At 41.4% G+C, this 25248-nt stretch overlaps 1 protein-coding gene across 1 annotated transcript in view; it reads right to left on the bottom strand.

Moving 5' to 3' along the window:
• LOC140197315 (contactin-associated protein-like 5) overlaps positions 1 to 25248 on the bottom strand; it is a 1626808-nt gene that overhangs the window by 836128 nt on the left and 765432 nt on the right. Inside the window, exon 10 of the mRNA XM_072257270.1 lies at positions 20573 to 20692. Coding sequence (XP_072113371.1) covers positions 20573 to 20692 — 120 coding nt within the window. The remainder of the gene's footprint in view (positions 1 to 20572; positions 20693 to 25248) is intronic.

The following is a 25248-nucleotide window of genomic DNA, read 5'->3' as shown; positions in this document are numbered from 1 at the left end:
GATGTTGAGGCTCTACAAGGCACCCGTGAGACCACATTTGGGGTATTGCGCTCCTTATTTTAGAAAGGATATACTGACATTGGAGAGGGTTCAGAGAAGATTCACGAGAATGTTTCCAGGAGTGAAAGGGTTACTGTATGAGGAACATCTGGCAGCTCTTGGGCTGTATTCCCTGGAGTTCAGGAGAATGAGGGAGGAATCTCTGAAACATTTGATATGGCAAAGTTATTTCCCATGGTAGGGGAATCTAGGACAAGAGGTCACAATTTCAGGATTGAAGGACATCCATTTAGAACAGAGATGAGGAGAAATTACTTTAAGTCAGAGGGTGGTAAATCTGTGGAATTTGTTGCCACAAGCGGCTGTGGAGACCAAGTCATTGGGTGCACTTAAGGCAGAGATAGATGGGTTCTTGATTAGGCAGGGCATCAAATGGTATGGGGAGAAGGCAGGGGAGTGGGGATGACTGGATGAATTGGATAAGCCCGTGATTGAATGACAGAGCAGACTTGATGGGCTGAATGGCCTACTTCTGCTCCTATATCTTATAGCCCTAATTGGCCCTTCCAGTCCTTCTAGCTGCACTGTCCAAAACCCCTGATTTAACCCTAGCCTTGTCACGGGACAATTTATGATGACCAATTGATCTACTAATCAGTATGTGTTTGAATTATGGAAGGAAACTGAAGCACCCAGAAAAACCCACACATTCTACTGTGATGTAATAAACTTGTACATCCTCCCTGTGAATTGAGTTGTGAACTCCAACACATATTCAGCTGCAAATACTCAATTGGATTGACTTCTGGATTCTGATTGGCTACTCCTGGACATTAATTGTGTTGTTTTTAAGCTATTCCTGTGTAGGTTTTGGCTTCATGTGTGGGGTCATTGTCTTGCTGGTTAACAAATCTTCTCCCAAGTCGCAGTTCTCTTGCAGACTGTCAGGTTTTCCTCCAGGATTTTCCTGTATTTTGATGCATTCATTTTACCTTCTACCTTCACAAGCCTTCCAGGGCCTAATGTAATGAAACATCCCCACAGCATGATGCAGCCACCACCATACCTTGTGGTAGGGATGGTGTGTTTTTGATGATGTACGGTATTTGGCTTATGGTAAACATAGAATTTAGACTGATGGCCAAAAATGTCAATTTCTGTTTCATTAGACCACAGAACCTTCTTCCAGCTGACTTCAGAGTTTCCCCATATGCCTTCCAGCAAAACTCTAGCTGAGATTTCACGTGTTTTTTTTCCCAACAGTGGCTTTCTCCTTGAAACTCTCCCATAAAGTTGTGACTGGCGAAGCACCTGGGCAACAATTGTATGCGTCGTCTCTTCCATTTCAGCCACTGAAGATTGTAACTCCTCCAGAGTTGTCACAGATCTCTTGGTGGCCTCCCTCACTAGTCCCTTCTTACACACTCACTCAGTTTTTGAGGATGGCCTGCTCTAGGCAGATTTACAGCTGTGCCATATTCTGTCCATTTCTTGATGATTGACTTAACTATACTCCAAGAGATATTCAGTGACTTGGAAATATTTTTGTATCCATCTCCTGATTTGAGATTTTCAAAAAACCTTTTTGCAGAGTTGCTTGGAGTGTTCTTTTGCCTTCAGGGTGTAGTTTTCAGCAGGATACTGACTCACCAGCAGCTAGATCTTCCAGATAAAGGTGTACTTTTACTACAATCAATCGAAACACCTTGACTGCACACGGGTGATCTCCATTTAACTAATTATGTAACTTCTAAAACAAATTGGCTGCACCAGTGATGATCTGGTGTGTTGCATTAAAGGGTGTGAATACTTCTGCAATCAATTATTTTGTGCTTTATATTTGTAATTATTTTAGATCACTTTGTAGAGATCTGTGTTCACTTTGGCACAGAAGAATCTTTTTTTGTTGATCAGAGTCAAAAAAATCCAAATTAAATTCACTGTATTTAATGTTGTAAAACATGAAAACTTCTGGGGGGTGGGGTGGATACTTTTTATAGGCACTGTATAACTTATTGCACCAACTCCTTTGTCAGCACATTCCTGATGGCAACCATTCTCTGTATAATAAAACACATACTCCTGACATCCTCATAAAAATTCCTTCCTCTCATCTTAAATGCATGCTTCTTGTTTTTGATGCCCCTACCATGGAGGGAAAAAATTGGACTATCAACCTTACCTATGCCTCAAAATATGTCTAACAGATCACCAATTCTGCTTATAGATAATCAGAACTGGAAGGGTATCCAACCTGAAAAACACATTTTGTTGTTTTTTCCACAGATGCTGCTTGGTCTGCTGAGTGTTTCTGGGATTTTCCGGTTAATTTCAGATTTCCAGCTTCCACAGTTTTTTTTTTCTTTTGGTTTTTGATATAAGTATCCAATGACCTTTTTTCTTTCAAAGTAAATGCCTGAAAACATGTTGGAGTGCTTCGTACAGCTAAATATCCTAGCCAAACACATTAACACTGCAAAACACTCTGTCTGTCTCACCACCTTTGTTCAAGGATCTCTTCCACTGTGGCAAATATTGTTCAATGAAACAATGTAATATCAAGGGAAATTTTACTAGCTGAAAGGTCTTATATAAATACCAGCTGTTCCTGTGAGTCAAAGAGCGGTTTGTTATTAAATAATTAATGAACATACTATCCCCTGTATTTAGCAAGTTTGATTTTTCCAAATGTCTTCCGGCACAACGAACAGACATTTATCTACCCTTCTACATGTTATTCCAGCTGGCTAATAGTTTAAAGGAAAATGCTGCAGAAATTGAGAAGTCTGAAATAAATCCTGCTGGAAGATTCAACATTCAAGGTAGTTTAATATTATTTTTTGTACACAAGGTTAAATGAGAACAAAATAATTTTTACTCCAGATCTGATACAGCACAAAAATACACAAATGATAAACAATACAATAATAATAAAAAACACAATAAATATAAATACTTAAAAAAGCTTGTATTCATGGATTGATTATAAAATGATGCGCTACTCTGTACACAAAGTATAATAAAGTATTGCTGGAGTTGGTAGGTGAGGTGTTGGTCAAGCTTACTGCTTCAGGAAAGTAATCGTTTTTGAGTCTATTGGTTCTGGAATAGATGCTACATAGCATCCACCCTGATGGGAGAAGGACAATGAGCAGGATGGGTGGGATTCTTCATGGTGCTACGGACACTTTTCTGGCATTTTTCTTTATATATGTCTTTGATTTCTGGTGGGCTGGTGTTGGTGATGTGTTGGGCAGTTTTGACCACCCATTGTAGAGCCTTCCAGTCCACAGTTGTTTATTAAAAATGGCCATATTAATGACATCTCAAGAACCCAATGTGTTTCTAGCTAAGATTATGCCCTGAAATATTGACTCTGCTTTTCTCTCCACAGATGCTGACTGGCCTCCAGAGTATTTCAGAGGAGATCCTTGTTTGCAAATTCAACATTTCATCTAGAAAAAGCAGAAACTACTAGAGATGTCATTATCCTGATCATCTACAACAAACAAGTTTGTTTGAAGTAGGGGTGATTTGTTCTCCCAACTATCTGCCATTGATAGCTAGGAAGGATTATTATCAAAAACATTCTCAACCATCTCCTCCTAGTGAATTAAAAATTTCCAATGGAGTCATAATGTGAGGCAAGATGGGCAGTATCCTCACCACATGACTAATCCAAGAAAAATACAAGTTTCCAGCATCAACTATCATTCATGACTTTTTCAGCTCATAAATACCTTTGACTCTACCAAACGAAAAGGATGGAGGATCTTCATCAAATTTGGATTTTTCCAAGCACTCTTCAATAATGCAAAATAAATATGAATCTGAACAGGACATTTAAAAGAATTTCAAGTATTTCCACCATCTATCCATTATTATCTATCATTTCCATATGAGTTTGTGTTCATTGCATACTCTGACATTGCTCAATTAATCTCATTGCAATATTTCATCCAACCCCCACAAACAAAATGCTGGAAGAACTCAGCAATCCAGGCAGCATCTATGGAAAAAAGTACAGTTGACGTTTTGGGTTGAGACCTTCCAGCATTCTGTGTGCATTGCTCGGATTTCCAACATCTGCAGATTCTCTCGTTTGCAATATTTCATCTCATCTCCAACTATACACTATAGAGTAATTAATTAACATAACAAGTGTGAACCCTTTCAGTCTCTGTTGTCTCCATTCTATTGTAAGGACCACATGAGCTAGTATTCAAAATGATGGGGGATATAGATAGGGTAAATGCAAGCTTTTTTCACTGAGGCTGAGTGAGTGTAAAACTAGAGGTCATGGGTAAAGGATGAAAGACAATATATTTAAGCAAAACCTGAGCAGAGTCTTCTGCACTGAGAAGGTCATGCAAGTGGGAATAAGTGGCAAACAGAAGTGGTGGATTTGGGTTTGTTTGCAACACTTGAGAAATTTGGATAAGGTGCAGAACATGGTTGGAGGGAGGTATGGAGGGAATGAAAGGGTTAATGCACAAGGAACATTTGATGACTCTGGCCCTTCAAACTCACTGGAGTTTAGAAGAATGAGTAGGAATCTCATTGAAACCTACTGAATATTGAAAGAGTGGATGTGGAGAGAATGTTTCCTATAGTGGGGCAGTCCAGGACCAAAGGGCACAAACTCAGAAAAGAGGGATATTCACTTAGAACAGAGATGAAGAGGAATTAATAGTGGTGAATCTACTGAATTTATTGCCACAGACGTCTGTGGAAGCTTAGTCATTGAGTATACTTAAAGCAGAAGCTGATAGATTCTTGATTAGTTAGTACATCAAAGATTACAGTGAGAAGGTAGAAGAAAGGGGTTGAGAGGGATAATCAATCAGCCATGATGGAATGGCGGAGCAGCCTCAATGGGACGCATGACCTAATTCTGTTCCTATATCTTATGGCTGTGGTCCAGGTGCGGTTCAATGAAACTAGGCAGAATAACAGATCGGAACAGACTAAATAGGCCAAAGGGCTTGTTTCTATGTTGTAGAACTCTATGACTCTATGACTCTTGCTTCAGTAATCAAATTATGGTACATCAGTATGTGCACCCACAGAGGTTGAACCTCAACCATCAATATTCCTTTTGTAGAAATGTATGAGTAAATGGGACGTCACCGAACCCTTGAGGAACAACAACCCTTCAACAGTAGTACTCCACATGAATCAACATCCATGACCACCTCTCAGTGAATCCTGACATTGACAACACTATCCAGCATCATCTTAATGAGCTACTGCTTTCATACATAGAATACAGTCAGCACAGCACAGGACCTTCAGCCCACAGTGTTGTGCTGACCATTTAACCTATCCCATGATCAATATAAGCCGTCCCCCCAACACAGTTTATAACCCGTCATTTCTTTCAACCATGTGCTTATCCAAAGATCTGTTAAATGCCCCTAATGTATCATGTTCTACCACCACCTGGCACTGAATTTCAGGCACTCACCACTCTCTGTGCAAAGAACCTACCTCTGACATCTCCACTATACCCTCCCTCCTTCACTCAATTTTAAAGGATGTCCTATGATATTAGACATTGTTGTCCTGGGGAGAAGGCAATGGATAGGTTCAAAGGAGATGTGCAGGATAAGATTTTTACACAGAAAATAGCGGGTACCTGGAATGTCCTACTTGGGAGGTGGGGTTGCAAGCAAACATAATAATAATGTTCAAGAAGCTCTTAGACAGGCAAATAAATGTGCAGGAAATGGTAAGAAATTGACAATGAAGAGATTAGATTGGGCATTTGATTACTAATTTAATTAGGTTGGGACAACGTTGTTGACTGAACTGTATCGTGTTCTAGAATCATTCAAATTTAATCTAACTTCGGTCTAACCCCTTTTCTCTTTCCTCACTGAAGCCTGTGTGAGATGTGACCTCAACACAATGTCCTGTTTTATGAATCTGGACCATGCCACAACCCAGAACACAGATTTGTACTTGTCAAAGGTGAAAAATGAAGGAAATCAAGGACTGTTTTCCCATTCTCATGCAACAAGAATTAGCCCATTTTTCACCAAGTTCAAATTAGATTCATCCTCTCTTCTGGCTCTCTTATTTTGGACATCTTTACGGTAGGACCCCCTGCTCCACCAAATGAAGAGCAACACTTAAATTCCACTCTCCTTACTACTTTAACCCATAAGAAGAACTGCATATGAAAATGAATTCGTTAACAACCAACAGTCTGAAGATTTAGCTGGGGGCAGCCTGCAAGTGTCACCATGCATCGGTGCCGACATAGAATGCCCACAGCTTATTAACCCAACCAGCATGTCTTTGGAATGTGGAAGGAAACCCACATGGTCATGGGAGAATGTACAAACTGTTTACAGACATCAACCGGAAATAAACCCCGATCACGATCACTGGCATATTGCCCACTCTGTACCTCGGAGGTGGTGCTAATACAGCTGAGGGAAGCTAAGAGTTAACCATTGCACTCACAGTGCATAAGGGTAACAGATTTCCTTATACTTCTTGACAAATACCTGATATCATCCCAGTATTTACATTTTGGATAGCTTAAAAACATGAATATTTTTGCTAATCAAACTGTCCTGGTGGATCTTGAATTTGTATCCCTAGATTATTAGTTTGAATGAAGATCTGCAACTGATATAAAATAAAACATAATAGAAATTTTGGCAAGTTCCATGGGATTGAGCATGATTTGTTTCCACTACAGTTCTATGAGTTCTGAGGTGACTGATAGGTTCTAAGTGAAATACACAAACTTTCCCTCTGGTGCTCGACAGGACAGGTGTGCAGTGTTGGATAGATTATTGCATGCTCCTTCTACTCTTGGCCAGCATTTGCCTCCAGTGGAGATGCTTCAAGATTCAAAATTCAAAATTGTTTAATGTAATTTCCAATGCACAAGTGTAAAGGAGACAAAATAATTGTTACTCCCAATCCAATGCAGCCAAAAGAGAAACACAAAAGATACAGAACTCAAAAAGCACAATAAATATAAATTAATAAGAAAGCTAATATACATTAATTGATTGTATGCCCATAAAATGACACTAGGTACAGGAGTGTCTGTACAGAAGGTACTGTCAGGAAATGATAAAGTAGCGGTAGTTGGGTGTGTGGAGGGGTTGATCGGCCTTAATGCTCAGGGAAGTGGTGGATATTGGGTCTAGTGGTCCTGGCATCAATGTTGCATAGCCAGTGCATGCTTGGAACCTTCTCTGTTAGGTTGAGCTATTTCTCAACATGAATTCCTATTAGTTCAGTTAAGACTTCAGGCTTTTTCAAGGAAAATTTGAAAACATTCTCGAGATGCCTTTTGCTCCTGTGACATGTTGCTACACTGGTGTTCAGAGTAGACAGCTAGCATTAAGATTGTGGTGTCTGGAATATGGATAAAATGCCCTGCCCACCAGGTTGAACATGATCAGAGAGAATCAAAGGCAGAGTGAGTAAGGATGCAGAAAATGGTTTACCAACCCTGTCAGTGGTTTTGAATGTTTTGATGGCGGGGGAGAGGGGAGTACTTGGTGTTACCTCACCATTCTATGAGTCTGATGAATGCAGGAGGATGAGGTTCACTACTGAGATTGGTTTGGAAACTTGGTCTATGTACAGTCTTTTCCACAAAACAGTATGGTGTTCAGTTCTGGTCCCTTCATTATTGGAAGGATGTAGAAGCTTTAGAGAGGATGCACAGAAGATTTGTCAGGATTCTGCCAGGATTAGAGTGCATGTCTTCTGGGGAACGGTTGAGCAATCTAGGGCGTTTCTCTTTGAAACAGAAAAAATAGGGGCAATTTGATAGAGATGTGTAAGATTACAAGAGGCATAATTAGAGTGGACATCCTATCCACCCCACCCCCCAACCTTAAAGGCAAGCCCTCTGATATTCAACATTTCAACCCTGGAAAATGATACTGTCTATTTACTCTATCTATAACCTTTTAAACCTCTATTAGATATCCCTCAGCCACTGCCGCTCCAGAGAAAACAATCCAAATTTGTCCAGACTCACGTTATGCCTGCTAATCCAGGCAGCATCCTAGTGGATCTCTTCTGTGCTCTCTCCAAAGCCTTGACATCCTTTCTATAATGAAACTGTGAGGGCTATTCACCTTCCAGGGCCCAGGGGCCTTTTTAACACATCAACTGATACTTCCAGGAGTCAAATAGTTGTTTTTGAGTAGGTTAAATAATAAATAATAGCCCTTACTCAGCGTTGCATCGTAATAAAGAACCAATATTCAGTCCTTAATGTAAATTGCAAGCAATAATCAATCTGAAGTTAACACGACAGCTTTACAAACAAACATCCCTGTCCATAGAGCACTGGGCTAGATGTTCAAGAGATGCAGTGTAAGACAATAGGGTTATGTTAATTGGGCCAATATTAAACCTGACAACACTAGCTAAGTTATTTAGTTCAAGAAAGCTACTAGATCAGACTGATACTATTACTTAGCATATCAAATATCAGATCTATCAGCAGTTTGGAGATTTATGTACACAGAGAGTCAGCTCCCATAACACAAATTTTGGGTGTCTGGGATCTCTATCCACAGAAGCTTTTAGACCACATGTATGCATTGCCAAAAAAGATATCTTAAAGAATACCACATGCGTGTAAAGTCAGCAAGTAGTGCAAAAAGCAGTACAAATGTTAAGAGAGCAGTCAGGCTTGTTAGGAACGGCTGAGGATCAATAAGAAGAACTTTGGCAGTTGAACAGGGCACGACTACGCAAGGCATGTGAAAGTCGGACCGTGAGGCAGTAGGAGTGTTTAAAAGCGAGAAGATTAACAGAGCGGGCGACGTCGTATCGGGCAACGGAGTAGAGGGAGACAGAGTAGGAAGGCTTTGGCTCGAGAGGCTTTGGCGAGCAGAGGCTGAGGACGAGCTTCACTCCAAGTGAGGAAAGGCCGAGTAAGTTCCTTTAATTAATTTAATTACCTTAGGAGTAGGTAATGGAGGCAGCAGTTAGGGCAGTTGAGTGCTCCGTTTGCAGTATGTGGGAAGTCAGGGCGAGCACAATCGTCCCTGATGACTACACCTGTAAAAGGTGCATCCAGGTGCAGCTCCTGACAAACCAAGTTAGGGAACTGGAGCTGGAGCTGGATGAACTTCAGAGAAGTAGTGACAGGGGATTCAATAGTTAGGGGGACAGATAAGAGGTTCTGTGGAAGAGATCGAGAAACCCGGATGGTATGTTGCTTCCCTGGTGCCAGGGTCTGAAATATCTCAGATCGAGTCCTCGGTATTCTCATTGGGAGGGTGAGCAGCCGGATGTCGTGGTCCATGTAGGGACCAATGACGTGGGTAGGACGAGTGAGGAGATCCTGAAAGGTGAGTTTAGGGAGTTAGGCGCCAAGTTAAAGGACAGGACCTCCAGGATAGCAATCTCAGGATTGTTACCAGTGCCACGTGCAGTCGGGTTCAGAAATAGTAAGATAGTGCAGATCAACACATGGCTGAAGACGTGCAAAGGGAGGGCTTCAGACTTATAGATAATTGGGCAGTTTTCCAGGGAAGGTGGGATCTGTTCCGGTGGGACGGTTTACATCTGAACTGGAGGGGGACAAATATTCTTGCAGGTAGGTTTGCTAGAGAGGCTCCCGTGGATTTAAACTAGATACAAGGGGGGAGGGGAACCAGAGTGTAGGAACAGATGTAGGGGAGAAGGAAGAAAAAGAAAATAGTAAAGTTGTTTGCACTGTTAGTGACGAACAAGGAGTAAGAGGTGGAAAATTTCTTATAATGCTAGGAGCATTATAAGAAAGGTGGATGAGCTTAAAGCATACCTGGAAGTATGATGTGGTAGCTGTCAGTGAAACATGGATGCAGGAGGGGTGTGATTGGCAACTAAATATTCCTGGATTTCGTTGCTTCAGGTGTGATAGAATCAGCGGGACAAGAGGGGGAGGTGTTGAATTGCTTGTCAGAGAAAATATTACAGTGGTGCTCTGGCAGGATAGATTGGAGGGCTCGTCTATAGAGGCTATCTGGGTGGAAATGAGGAATGGGAAAGGTGTAGTACTACTTATAGGGGTGTATTATAGACCACCTAATGGGGAGTGAGAATTGGAGGAGCAAACTTATAAGGAGATAGCAGATATTTGTAGTAAGCACAAGGTTCTGATGGTGGGAGATTTTAATTTTCCACACATAGACTGGGAAGCCCATACTGTAAAAGGGCTGAGTGGTTTGGAGTTTGTAAAATGTGTGCAGGATAGTGTTTTTCAGCAATACATAGAGATACCAATGAGAGAAGGGGCAGTGTTGGATCTCCTGTTAGGGAATGAGATAGGGCAGGTGATGGAGGTATGTGTTGGGGATCACTTCGGTCCAGTGATCACAATGCCATTAGTTTCGATATAATTATGGAGAAGGATAGGTCTGGTCCCAGGGTTGAGATTTTTGAATGGAGAAAGGCTAACTTTGAGGAGATGCAAAAGGATTTAGAGGGAGTACATTGGAACAAATTGTTTTATGGGAAGGATGTAATAGAGAAACGGAGGTCATTTAAAGGTGAAATTTTGAGGGTACAGAATCTTTACATTCCTGTTAGGTTGAAAGGAAAGGTTAAGAGTTTGAGAGAGCCATAGTTTTCAAGGGATATTGGAAACGTGGTTCGGAAAAAGAGATATATCTACAATAAATATAGGCAGCATGGAGTAAATGAGGCGCTCGAGGAATATAAAGAATGTAAAAAGAATCTTAAGAAAGAAATTAGAAAAGCTAAAAGAAGATATGAGGTTGCATTGGCAAGTAAGGTGAAAACAAATCCAAAGGGCTTCTACAGTCACATTAATAGCAAAAGGATAGTGAGGGATAAAATTGGTCCCTCAGAGAATCACAGTGGATAGCTATGTGTGGAACCAAAAGACATGGGGGAGATTTTGAACAATTTCTTTTCTTCGGTGTTCACTAAGGAGAAGGATATTGAATTGTGTAAGGTAAGGGAAACAGATAGGGAAGTTATGGAAACAACGATGATTAAAGAAGAAGAAGTACTGGTGCTTTTAAGGAATATAAAAGTGGATAAGTCTCCAGGTCCTGACAGGATATTCCCTAGGACCTTGAGGGAAGTTAGTGTAGAAATAGCAAGGTCTCTGACAGAAATATTTCAAATGTCATTAGAAATGGGGATGGCACTGGAGGATTGGCATATTGTTCATGTTGTTCCTTTGTTTAAAAAGGGTTCTAAGAGTAAACCTAGCAATTATCAGCCTGAGAGTTTGACGTCAGTGGTGCGTAAGTTGATGGAAAGTATTCTTAGAGATGATATATATAATTATCTGGATAGACAGGGTCTGATTAGGAACAGTCAACATGGATTTGTGCATGGAAGGTCATGTTTGACAAATCTTATTGAATTTTTTGAAGAGGTTACTAGGAAAGTTGACTAGGGTAAAGCGGTGGATGTAAGGCCTTTGAAAAGGTTCCACACGGAAGATTAGTTAGGAAGGTTCAATCGTTAGGTATTAATATTGAAGTAGTAAAAGCAGTGGCTGGACGGGGCTAGGGAGTAACTGTTTGTCAGATTGGAGGCCGGTGACTAGTGGTGTGCCTCAGGGATATGTACTGGGTCCAATGTTGTTTGTTATATACATTAATGATCAGGATGATGGGATGGTAAATTGGATGAGTAAGTATGCAGGTGATACCAAGATAGGTGGTGTTGTGGATAATGAAGTAGGTTTTCAAAGCTTGCAGAGTGATTTAGGCCAGTTAGAAGAGTGGGCTGAAAGATGGCAGATGGAGTTTAATGCTGATAAATGTGAGGTGCTACATCTTGGTAGGACTAATCAAAACAGGACATACATGGTAAATGGTAGGGCATTGCAGAATGCAGTAGGACAGAGGGATCTAGGAATAATGGTGCATAGTTCCCTGAAAGTGGAATCTCATGTGGATAGGATGGTGAAGAAAGCTTTTGGTATGCTGGCCTTTATAAATCAGAGCACTGAGTATAGGAGTTGGGATGTAATGTTGAAATTGTACAAGGCATTGGTGAGGCCAAATTTGGAGTATTTTGCACAATTCTAGTCACCAAATTATAGGAAAGATGTCAACAAAATAGAGAGCGTACAGAGAAGATTTACTACAATGTTACCTGGATCTCAGCACCTAAGTTACAGAGAAAGGTTGAACAAGTTGGGTCTTTATTCTTTGGAGCGTAGAAGGTTGAGGGGGGACTTGATAGAGGTATCTAAAATTATGAGGGGGATAGATAGAGTTGACGTGGATAGGCTTTTGCCATTGAGAGTAGGGGAGATTCTAACAAGAGGACATGAGTTGAGAGTTAGGGGGCAAAAGTTTAGGGGTAACATGAGGGAGAACTTCATTACTCAGAGAGTGGTAGCTGTGTGGAACGAGCTTCCAGCAGAAGTTGTAGAGGAAGGTGCGATATTGTCATTTAAAGTGAAATTGGATAGCTATATGGACAGGAAAGGAATGGAGGGTTATGGGCTGTGTGCAGGTCGTTGGGACTAGGTGAGATTAAGCATTCGGCACGGACTAGAAGGGCCGAGATGGCCTGTTTCCGTGCTGTAATTGTTATATAGTTATATGGTTAAAAAGATGGGATGACTAGAATCTATTCCTCTGCCTTTGATTTCTTTGATCGATGTCTCGTTTGTCTGTAACTTATTAGTATGTCATTTTAGCTTATTGGAATTGTGTTTTGGAAATGCTTTGTATCCGGAGGCTTTGCTCATTACATCCGGGGACTTTAACCAGGCCAACCTCAGAAAGGCGCTGCCAAAGTTATACGAAAATGTCTTCTGCCCCACTAGAGGCCCGAGTATACTTGACCACTGCGACACAGCACTCAAGGTTGCCTACCGTTCCGTCCCACGACCTCACTTCGGAAAATTGGACCATCAGGCCGTACTCCTCCTCCCGGCTTACAAACAGAAAATGAAGCGTGAGGTCACAGTGTCAAAAGTAGTGTCACGTTGGATAGAGGAAACGGATGAGGTCCTCCGTGACTGCTTTGAATCAGGGGACTGGTTAGTATTCAAGGACCCGGCAGCTAACCTCGAGGAGTATGCCTTAGCTGTCAGGGACTTTATTTGGAAATGCATGGAGGACCGTGTGTTTCGCAAGACGAGCCGGGTATTCCCTAACTGCAAACCTTGGATGAATTATGAGGTCCAGTCCCTTTTGAAGGCTAGAGCTGCGGCTTTTAGGTCCAGGGATACCAGTCACTAAACAGAATCCAGGTGTGAACTCCAGAAAGGCATTAAGGACGCCAAGAGGCAATATTGAGCCAAGTTGGAAGCCCAGGCTAACCAAAGGGATGCCAGTAGACTATGGCAGGGTCTAAATGAGATCACTGGGCGCAGAGAAAAGGCTGGGAATATCAATAACTGTGGCGCTTCTCTTCCTGACGAACTTAACGTATTCTACGCAAGATTCGAACAGAACAGGAGCGTCCCACTCCCTCCGGATGAACCGGACCTGATGGCATCGAGATTCATCGTCACAGAGGAAGACGTTAGAAGGGCCTTCCTGAAGATAAATCCAAGGAAGGCGATGGGCCCAGATGGAGTCCCGGGATGGGTTCTCCGGGCCTGAGCAAGTGAGCTAGCTGGAGTGTTTGCTGACATCTTCAACTGCTCTTTGCTTCAGTCTAAGATCCCCTCGTGTTTTAAGAAGGCAATGATAATCCAAGTGCCGAAGAAGAGCAAGGTGGCATGTCTGAATGACTATTGACCTGTGGCTGTGACATCAATTGCTATGAAGTGCTTCGAGAGATTGGTTATGGCACACATCAACCACAGCCTACCGGTCAACCTCGACGCTTTGCAATTCGCCTACCGGAGCAACAGGTCAACGGTAGATGCCATCTCTCTGGCCCTACATTCCTCCTTAGAACACCTGGAGAATAAAGGCGCATACATAAGGCTCCTTTTCATTGACTACAGCTCTGCCTTTAATACCATCATTCCAAATAAACTGATTACTAAGCTCCGGAACTTGGGCCTTACCACTCAAATCTGCAGCTGGATCTTCAACTTCCTCACAGACAGGACCCAGGCTGTAAAAATAGGGGACAAGCTCTCTTCTACAGTCACTCTGAGCACTGGTGCCCCACAAGGCTGTGAACTCAGCCCCCTGCTATATTCACTGTACACCCATGATTGTGTAGCCAAGTTTCCATCAAACTCAATATATAAGTTCGCTGATGACACAACAATTATAGGCCGTATCTCGGGTAATGATGAGTTTGAGTACAGAGAGGAAATTAAGAACCTGGTGGCATGCTGCAGAGACAATAACCTATCCCTCAACGTCAGCAAGACGAAGGAATTGGTTGTTGAATTCAGAAGGAGTAGCAGACCGCACGACCCAATTTACATCGGTGGTGCGCAAGTGGAACAGGTCAAAAGCTTAAGTTTCTCGGGGTCAATATCACAAATGACCTGACTTGGTCCAACCAAGCAGAGTTCACTGCCAAGAAGGCCCACCAGCGCTTTTACTTCCTGAGAAAACTAAAGAAATTTGGCCTGTCCCCTAAAACCCTCACTAATTTTTATAGATGCACCGTAGAAAGCATTCTTCTTGGGTGCATCACAACGTGGTATTGGAGTTGCCCTGTCCAAGACCAAAAGAAGCTGCAGAAGACCATGAACACGGCACAGCACATCACACAAACCAATCTTCCATCAGTGGACTCACTTTACGCCACACACTGTCGGAGCAGTGCTGCCAGGATAATCAAGGACATGACCTACCCAGCCAACAGACTTTTCGTCCCTCTTCCCTCCAGGAGAAGGTTCAGGAGCTTGAAGACTCATACGGCCAGATTTGGGAACAGCTTCTTTCCAACTGTGATAAGACTGTTGAACGGATCCTGACCCAGATCTGGGCCGTACCCTCCAAATATCCGGACTTGCATCTCGGTTTTTTTGCACTACCTTACTTCCCATTTTTCTATTTTCTATTTATGATTTATAATTTAAATTTTTAATATTTACTAATTTTAACTATTTTTAATATTTGTAATCCAGGGAGTGCGAAGTGCAGAATCAAATATCGCTGTGATGATTGTACATTCTAGTACCAATTGTTTGGCGACAATAAAGTATTTAGAAATCATTTATAATTTGGAAATCTTTTATGAGATAGAAATCCTCTGTCAGTTTTAAATGTGTTTTAAAAATTTTAATCTGAATTTAAACATGCATTAGTAAAAGTAAACGAACTGTATTTAAACAACTTTGCTAACGGTAAATATTTCTTCCTTGGTAGAGAGGCGGGATCCATTGCTCAGTAGGTATTGGCGGATAAAGTCACCATGGAGGATAAACAAGGGAGAGATCTAGCTTTTGAAAAGTAGGTGGCTGCAGTATATCCTCCCTTTAGTAAGGGTACCCATACCTGTCCATATTGGATAGCACTTAAGATCTTTGTTCGAGTTCAGAACTTCATGAACAACAATACCTCCAAAAAGTGACCAGAACTGAATGCAATACTGCAGATGAGGTCTAAATCAAGTCCAGAGGGTACAGCCTCAGAATAGAGGAATATCCATTTAGAACAGAGGCGAAGAGGAATTTTGTTTACCCAGAGAGTGGTGAAACTGTAATTCATTGCTACAGATTACTGTGGAGTAATATTTAAAATAGAGGTTGATAAATTCTTGCTTAGTCAGGGCATCAAAGGGTATGGGGAGAAAGCAGAAGGATGGGGTTAAGAGGGATGATAAACCAGCAATGATAAAATGCAGGAGCAGACACAATGGGTCAAATAGCTTAATTCTGCTCGTGTCTTGCAAAGAAGCAACACAGCTTCCTGAATCTTGAACTCAATTCCTTGACTAATAAAGTTAAGTACGCTATTAAAGGCATCCGTTAGTCTTGCGAGACCATGGACCTGCGCCTGGAAAGTCTTCACTCTCCAGGGCGCAGGCCTGGGCAAGGTTGTATGGAAGACCAGCAGTTGCCCATGCTGCAAGTTTCCCCTCTCCATGACACCAACGTTGTCCGAGGGAAGGGCATTAGGACCTTTACAGCTTGGCACCAGTGTGGTCGCAGAGCAATGTGTGATTAAGTGCCTTGCACAAGGACACAACACGTTCCTTTGGCTGGAGCTCGAACTCGCGACCTTCAGGTCGCTAGTCCAATGTCTTAACCACTTGGCCGCGTGCCACATTTAATACCCTATCAACCCATGTAGCCATTTTCAGGGAACCTTAGCTTTGGATCCCAAGATCACTCGGCACACCAACACTGTTAAGGGCCTTGCCAATTAGCGTTCTGTCCCTTTACATTCACTCTCCCAAGTGACACACTTCAAATTTAGCCAGCTTAAACACCATCTGCCTTTCCTCTACCAATAGTGCCAAATGATCTATATTCCACTCCATCCTTTGTCAGTTTTCTACACTATCCACAACACCAATCTTCATGTTGTCTGTACACTTACCAGCCCATTCATCTACATCTTTCTGTACACCAATAAACATGCAAAGATTTCAGAAGATCAAAGGACATTGGTGAGAAAAAGCTTATGTAGTACTAAAATGGATTAGTAATATTGCATTGTTCTATGAAAAATTAAATTTATTCATTTCTTTTCCATATACCGAAACAAATTATAGAGGGCTTGTTTTTATATTATTATGCATTCCAGGCTCAAGAACACCTTCTATATTGTTCTTGACAGCTTCATGGACAATATTTGTACGACTTGTGATGGGATCCTGGATTATCCCTAAGAACTGTGCTTTTAAAAAGAGAGAGAGAGGTGTCCAACACAGACACCTTGTTATTAAGAGAGAGAGAGGCGAAGACTGCTCACAGTTTGTTTGGAATTTCTGCAAGGACACCGGCAGCTTCTAAGTTCCTACAGAGAGAGAAGGGAGGAGCTACTTGATGGACAGCTGGTGTTCAGAACAACAGTATTTAAACCAGCATAATTGCTTGTTTCACAGGACATGCAGACGCATTAGGGTGTGGTGAAGTTACCACTACCCTGTTTAAGTGCCCATGAGTGTGGGACTGTGGATCGATTACGAGGTATCGATCTGTGATTATTAGTACATGTAAGAGTGACCTTGTGGAGTACTAGTGTGTCTAACCCTCCCCTGGGTTGGTAGACTATCACTTGAAGATGGTGCTCTTAAGTTGGTCAAGTTTGGCTAACTTGGAAGTTTCGGAGGACAACGGGAAGACCGACGGCCCATTAGCTCACCTGAAGAACTAAACACCTCTGTCACTCCACCACTACTCAACTCAATACCACGAACTGAACTGAACTTTACTCATCATTGTAAGACTGTAGCCATTTACCCCTAGGCTTGAAGAAGCTTGGTTTTTCTATTTCCACCCAGGTGGTTAAGGCATTCGACTAGCGACCTGAAGGTCGTGAGTTTGAGCCCCTGCCGAGGCAGCGTGTTGTGTCCTTGAGCAAGGCACTTAACCACACAGTGCTCTGCAACAACACTGGTGTATCGGCCCTTGCCCTTCCCTTGGACAACATTGATGTCGTGGAGAAGGGAGACTTGTAGCATGGGCAACTGCTGGTCTTCCATAAAACATTGCCCAGGCCTGCTCACTGGAGAATGAAGACTTTCCAGGCGCAGATCCATGGTCTCACAAGACTAACAGATGCCTTTATATTGCTAACTTGTTTGATATATTTGAATCTATATTACGTATTGCATAGTTACTAATAAATGAGTATTAGTTAACAGCAATAACAGACTCCAGGGTGTTTTCCATTTCTGCTGGTTCTTTGGCCCGTCACGGAGTACGTGACAGACTATCGAATGGTATTATTAAGCTCATAACGTAATCATCATGGCCTTGTACCTTATTGCCTGCATGCACTGCACTTTCACTGTAACTGTATCGCTTCATTTCACATTTTGTTTTACTTGCCCCTTTCCACTACATCAGTACACTGATCTATTTGGGGATAATCTGTATGGATGACATGCAAATACTTTTCATTGTTCCTCAGTACTTATGACAATAATAAAACAATTTACCTTTGACAGAATGTAAATCAAAATTTCATCTTGATTTAGATCATCATTGCATTACGGCACAGTTGAATTAATATATTTTTTGTTTTGGCTTTAATGAACATTTGATTTCATTTCTTAACTGATTTAATGTCATGATATTCTCTGAAATACCAAAACAGATTCTTTTCTGGTCTGTTCCCATAAAACATTTCATTGACATGATTCATGGAATACTTTCCAAAGTGAAAGTTCCAGAGGAAAGAAATGAAGAGAATGGATATTGAAGGTTTACTCCAAATGCTAAACAAATAATAAAATACAACTAGAACACTGCAGGTACTGGATATCTGATGTAAATATAGGAAGTGCTGGAGATGATTCAAAGTTCAAAGCAAATGCATTGTGTGTATGTGTGTGTGTGTCTGTGGGTGGGTGGGTGTGGGTGTGTGTGTGTGTGTGTGTGTCTGTGGGTGGGTGGGTGTGTGTGTGTGTATCTATCTGTGTGTGTCTGTGTGAGAGAGAGATCATATACAATCGTAGCTGTGAAGCTTGGGTAACATACAGCCATCACATCAAGTCCTTGGAGTGCTTCCACATAAGCTACTCCAGCGCATCCTGGGAATTACCTGGCGTGAGCGGGTGCCTCACATTGAAATACTTGTAAAGACCAACCACAGGAGTATTGAGGCCATGATCACCCAGAATCAGCTGGAGTGGCAGGAGCACGTGATAAGGATGCCCCCATGTTGGCTACCCCGCTGAGTTTTATACAGCCAATTACATCATGGTCGACGCTTGGCTGGAAGGCTGAAGCCCTATAAGGATCAGATGAAGAATGCTTTAAGGAGTGCAAGATCAAACCCGAGGACCTGGAGGATGTTGCTGCTGTCCATACCACTTGGCGACAGCTGTGTAGGGACGGGGTTTATATTCTGGAGATGGAAAGAACAACCAGAAGACAGCAGAAGAGAGCCAGGAGAAATGCAGCCATGGTTGCCACCACTACTACATATACATGTTCCATCTGCAATAGAGCTTGTGGGTCCAGGACAGGACTATATAATCATCAAAGATCTCACCGTTAAAGGAGTGGACATTGTCATCGGATTTCGATGGACAACCAATTGCATTGGATTGGTGTGTGTGTCTGCATGTGTGTGTGTGATCATATACAATCTTGAGATTCATTCCATTTCCTTGCAGGCATTTACAGTAAATACAAGAAACACAATAGAATCACTGGAGGATCACACCCAATAGGACAGGCAATAACCAATGTTCAGAAGACAACAAACTGTGCAAATGTGAGACTAGAAAAACATAACACAATAGGAAATAAATAAGCAATAATATCAAAAAAATCTATCTTGAAGATTTCAATATACTTGAGAGTTAGGCTGCATCTGTGGAGAACGTTAACATTTCCGGCCAATGACTTTTCATCAGAATTTGAAAAGCGAAAAAGTGAGAGAAGTGTTTTATATTGCAGACAGGGGTTGGTATGAATCAAAGGGAATGTGTGTAATAGAGTGGAGGCAAAGATTGCCCGGGGGACAGCAAGGAATGTACAGTATTTAGAGGGAATTGGATGAGGACCGTGGAGAGAAAAAATAAACACTGCTGGAGTGTGGGATATAAAACACAGCAGTTGCTGGAATTCGGAAATAAAATAGAATCAACAGATCACAATGTCATCATCTCTGTGCTGGAGACATTAAATGCTTCAGAATGGGGGAAGCAGAAGGAATGTCAGAAAAGGTATCAGATCCTGATCACAGCTTACTTATAACAGGATTGATCGAAATATTCTATAAGCCTTTAATCAAGATGTCCATTGACAGGACTGAAACATACAACAGCAACTGGAATGAGTTAATGCCCAAACACATCTTCCGACTGCCCTTACCTGACAAACGTAACTACGACATTTAAAATATGTGGAAGTACTTCTGTTTCTTTTTGCAGCTTGTTCCCATCAGCTAATGGAATAGTATTACAGATGGATCCATTGAGCCTTTCCAAATCTCCATTGCTAATTCTTAGACTCATTTGATAATTAATTATATCGCCGGACAGTAGCACAAAATCCCTGTGGTTGTGCATGCTACTCCATTTCGAAAATCAAGTTCCATTCACTTTACTGCTGGCCGACTCTCCCTGTGCAGAAAAATGTGGCCTCCTTTTGAGCTGATAGATATCCAGTTGTGAGATAGAATAATGCTGGTGATGGAAGCAGAGTGGTGTGGAAAGCAGCTGAGCTCCATCTCCGTTATTGTCCTGCCACTCTGTCCAACAATTTACCCTTTCCACAATGAACTGTTGTTACTCTAGTAGTTTTAGACTGAGACTCATTTCCTCTAGTGCTCATCTTGAAATGTGGTGCAATATAAATTACTTTTAAGCAATGCACCGATGGATCTCCTTATCAGTTTTCACCACAGCTTGTTTCACAGTCACATTACATGTACATTTGCGGTGGCACTTTTCATAGATATATATATCAAACAATCAGAGGATCAACAGGAAATAGCAGTACAAATCATTCTATAAAATATATGCTTTCATCTGATGAAAAGCAAAGCTGCCATCTCACCTGTCATGTTACAGTACACGAGAAGGGGCTTCAGTGAACCGCTGCCATCTGGATCAATAGAGAAGAAATCTGACATCTGCCCTCTGTGTCTATAAGCTTCACAAGATTTCTCATACAAGGCTGCAGAGGGAAAAAAAACAGATTAATCAAATTATGCCCTGCAACTTAATAAAGAAACAAGGGGAGATAGGTGGGTTGATAAGACGTCTGAGTACCTGAAGCAGCTGCCCTTGTGGTTCATTGGGTAAATTACACTGACTTAGATGGAAAGTAACCAGTATTTCAAATTCATGTTCAAGTTTATCGTCATTCAACCGTACACATGTATACCGCCAAATGAAACAACATCCCTCCTGACCAAGTTGCACAACACAGTACATATAACTCACACATTTAACACAAAAAGTAATAATACTACAAATAAATTAACAAATATAAAGGTGCATATACAAGTTACAAGTAAACAGTACAACACTACTGGCACTTCATACATGATGAGACCTGGCTGGTGGCAGGGAGTTCAGCAGTCTTACGGCCCAGGGGAAGAAGATGTTTCCCGTCCTGATGGTTCTTGTCCTAATGCTACGGTACTCCCTGCCTGATAGTAGGGAGTTGAAGGGGGTACAATTCTGAATATTAGTAGATCAGTCAAATAGTTTGTATGACAGAACAAATGTGTTCCTGACAGTTGAAAAAGTTTGGGGGAAGTTTTGTAATGGATGTGCAAGATTGTGACAAGTTTAGAAAAGGATATTGTGGAAAGTAAATGCTCAGGGTGTAGGAGATAATATTGGCATGGGTAGAAGACCGGATGGCTAACAGAAAATAGAGAATAGGCAAAAATGAATCTTTTTTTGATTATGCAAACACGAGGAAATCTGCAGATGCCGGAATTTCAAGCAAACAGCAACTTTTATGTTTCTTTTTTTGATTGGCAGTTTGTAACAAATGCCATTGGATCTGTGCTGGGGCCTGTATATTTATGGATGTTTTCTAAGTTGCTGAAGCACAGCAATTAGTTTGAAGCTAAGTTTTGAATTTGGTGAAAGAGAACTAAAATGTCATATGTTACCCAGGTGGGCAAAATCCAGCAATTGAAGCATTCTGAGGAGAAAATTGTGAAAATCCCCATACAGAGTCATACAGGACTAAAGCACAGAACAAGCTCTTTGGTCCACTTAGTAGAAAAAAATTAAAAAGGCATGTTATCTAGTTGATGAATGATACAGAACTCTGCACTGCAGAGAAATGTGGAAGATTCGTAAGGATAAAAATGCAGTATAGCAAGTAATTGAGAATGCTAACACAATGGCAAGACAAATGGAATACAAAAGTAGGGAGCTTATGCTCCATTTACATTGGGCATTGTTGAGATCACATTTAGATACTGTGTACTTTTTTTCATTTTCTTATTTAAGGAAGGGTGCTAATGCATTGGAAACAGCTCAAAGAAGCTTTGCTGAACTGATCCCTGAGGTTGCCAGGCCTTGTATGGGGAAGTGGAAAGGGTAGGCTTGTTTTTGTGTGAGCTAGAAGAATAACAGAGGAATACACACAAAATGCTGGAGAAAAGAGTAAACAATCGACGTTTTGGGCCAAGATCTTCAGCAGTCTTCCAGTGTGTCGAAGTTTCAGCTAATAATAATAATTTACATTAATGATTACCCTTTAAAATATGAACAAAGTTTCATAGTTCAAATATAATTTAAGAGCTTCAGAAGTACGTGGAAATCTCATTGAAACCTACTGAATACTGAAAAGCTTGGACAGAGTGAATGTGGAGAGGATGTTTCCACTAGCAGAAAAATCTAGTATCCAAAGGCTTTGCCTTAGAATAAAAGGGTATCCCTTTAGAATAGAGATGAGGAGGACTTTCTTCACCCAGAAAGTAATGAATCTGTGGAATTCAATACCACAGTGGCTGTGAAGGCTAAGTTATTAGGTGTATTTAAGTCAGAGATTGATAGATTTTTGATTGGTAAGGAGGTTAAGGGTTACAAGGTGGAGACAGGACAAAAGGATTGAGAGAAAAAAGTCAGCCATGGTTGAATAGTGGAGCGGACTTGATGGGTGAAATGGCTTAATTTTTATGCTTAAGGTCTTATAATAAATTTAGTGCATCACCTATCACTTGGTGTAACTCTAATAGCAGATTAGTCTCTACCACCCTTCTCTTGAATATTAATCAGACATTATTATTTATTTAATGATAACACTCTTACAAAATTGATGAAAATTGTGGTAAAAATATTCACATTACATGTATTCCCCTCAGTATTTTATATTTTTATATTACTATTTTATACAATAGATAATGAAAAGGAAATTAGAATAATATTTTACATATTAATTTTATATTATATCCCTGATTAATTTATATCAGAAGAATTAACTTAATGGGATTTTATTTCAAATGATTTTATACATTGGCACAGATCGTACTATAAATGCCAAAGATTTCATGTAGAGTTGGCAATATTATGTTGAAATTGAAACAGAAGAGACTGTGGAGTCATTGAGTTATACAAAATACAGACCATTCAGTCCACTAAAACCATATTGACTAGTAGGTCCCCATCTTTATTAATCTCATATTTCAGTGCTTCCACCATAGCTTGTCTAGAGTCTTAAATTCTCTCAATAATTTTGCTTCCCACACTCTCCAGGCAGTCTACTTCTAGGTAAAAAAAAGTCCCCTTGAAATCTCTTCTATCTACTCTACATCAATCTCCTCCAGACTGATATGGGAGAACATTTCCCACAACCTACCCTATCTGGCGGTGGTGGCGGTTGGCATCCATCTGTCTCAAAGGACAATGGGCGATGATGATAATCATCACAAACCTGCGCAAAAGGTATGAAGATCCCGAGATGTCTGGTCATCAAGATCCCCCTCTCAGCCTCACCAGTGTAGTCCAAAAAAATCTTATGAAGCAATACATTTGGCACCAGCTTAGCTGTAGGAGCTGTTGGAAGGATGTTCATATCTCCCACGACTGCCCACAGGGCAGTGGGGCTATTTACCCATAGCTGAGGATCTGGTTCACAAGAACCAGGGCATACCCACACATCAGAGGGCCTGTGTGCCACGTGTGCAGGGGCCAGACCTCTCCCCATCCTCTGTAGATCACCTGAGTCTGAAAGGAGTTCAGTTTCCATGTATTACCAGTGAGGAGGTACTACATGAGGCTTGCTGTTGGAGAGGCTATGTACTGGCAGGGAGGGAGTTACACATTCCGCTCTCCTTTTCACAAGACTGCTATCCAGCAATGGAAGCTGGAAGTGAGAGCAACAAGCGCTACCCACTACACTAGCACACTAGATACATCACAAAAACTACCCTATCTATACCCCTTAAAAAGTTATATATCTCAATTCCATCTCCTCTTAACCTCCTTTGTTCAAAAGAAAGCAAACCTAGCCTCTCCACGCTCTCCCTGTAACTGAAATGCACCATTCCAGGTCAATTGAAGGTAAATCTCCTTGGCATCCTCTCCAGTGTTATCACATCTTTCCTATAGATTGATGAGCACAACTACACACTGCCTCCAGTTGAGGCCTGATCAATATTTTACCAAGAAGGAGCATAACTTCCCGACTCTTGTATTCATTGCCTCAACTAATAATGGCCAGTATCTCATATATATTCTTAAGTTCCTTGCCTACTTGTGCTGCCATCTTCAAGGATCTTCAGATTTGCATGTCAAAACACCTCTGTTCTTCAATACCCCCAAGGGTCCAAAGGTCCATGGTGTATGTCCTAGTCTCATTGGCACACCTAAACTATATCACCTCAATTCTATCAGTTTTTAACTTCATACGCCATGTTTCCATCCATTTCATCAACGCATTGATATCACTCTCGAGTCTAAGACTTCCCTGCACATCATTAACATCAGTGATAATACTTCTGATATCAACATCAAAATATTTTCGGTATAATATAAACTGCAGGGTTCCCAGCACCAATTCTTCTTGAACACCATTAATCAAGCTATCCTAGCATAGAAACAAAATGCTCTACCTTCTGTCTCCCTGACAATTTTCAACCCATTTTCTAACTTCCTCTGGATTCCCCGGGCCATTATCTTTTTGGATCAATATACCACTGTGGGACCATCTCAAAGGTATAACACATTGACAGCAACCGCCTCATCAGTGTACTTTGCTACTTCTACAAAAGGTTTAGTTAGATTAGTCAGATATAATCTGACCTCAACTAAGGTATGCTAGCCACCTCTGATTGCCCCCTGCTTTTCCATGTAATTTATGTTCTGTATGCTGACTGTATCTATGTGCCTGTGATGGTGCTGCAAGCTGTTTTTTTCCACTGTACCTGTACCTCACTGTAGAATACAAAGGAGTACAGCACAAGAACAGGCGCGATGGCCCGCAATGCTGTGTCAAAACAAATAAATTAATAACCAAATGGCCAACTAAATGCTTCATGCTTACATAATGTCCATATCCTTCCATTGCCCTCACATTCATGTGTCTATCTAAACGTCTTTTAAAAGTTCCCAATGTACCTTCCTCTACCACCATCCCAGGCCGCAATTTCCAAGCACTCCCCACTGTCTGTGTAAAAAATTGCTCCTCGTATCTCCTTTGAAATTTCCCCTTCTCACCCTAAATGCCTGCCCTCTGGTGTCAGGCATTTCAACCCTGGGAAAAAG

Source organism: Mobula birostris, chromosome 5 (assembly GCF_030028105.1).
Source record: "Mobula birostris isolate sMobBir1 chromosome 5, sMobBir1.hap1, whole genome shotgun sequence".
Classification (NCBI taxonomy): Eukaryota; Metazoa; Chordata; class Chondrichthyes; order Myliobatiformes; family Myliobatidae; genus Mobula; species Mobula birostris.
The sequence above is the reverse complement of the archived record's forward strand: the minus strand, read 5'-3'. Positions and strand labels throughout refer to the sequence as shown.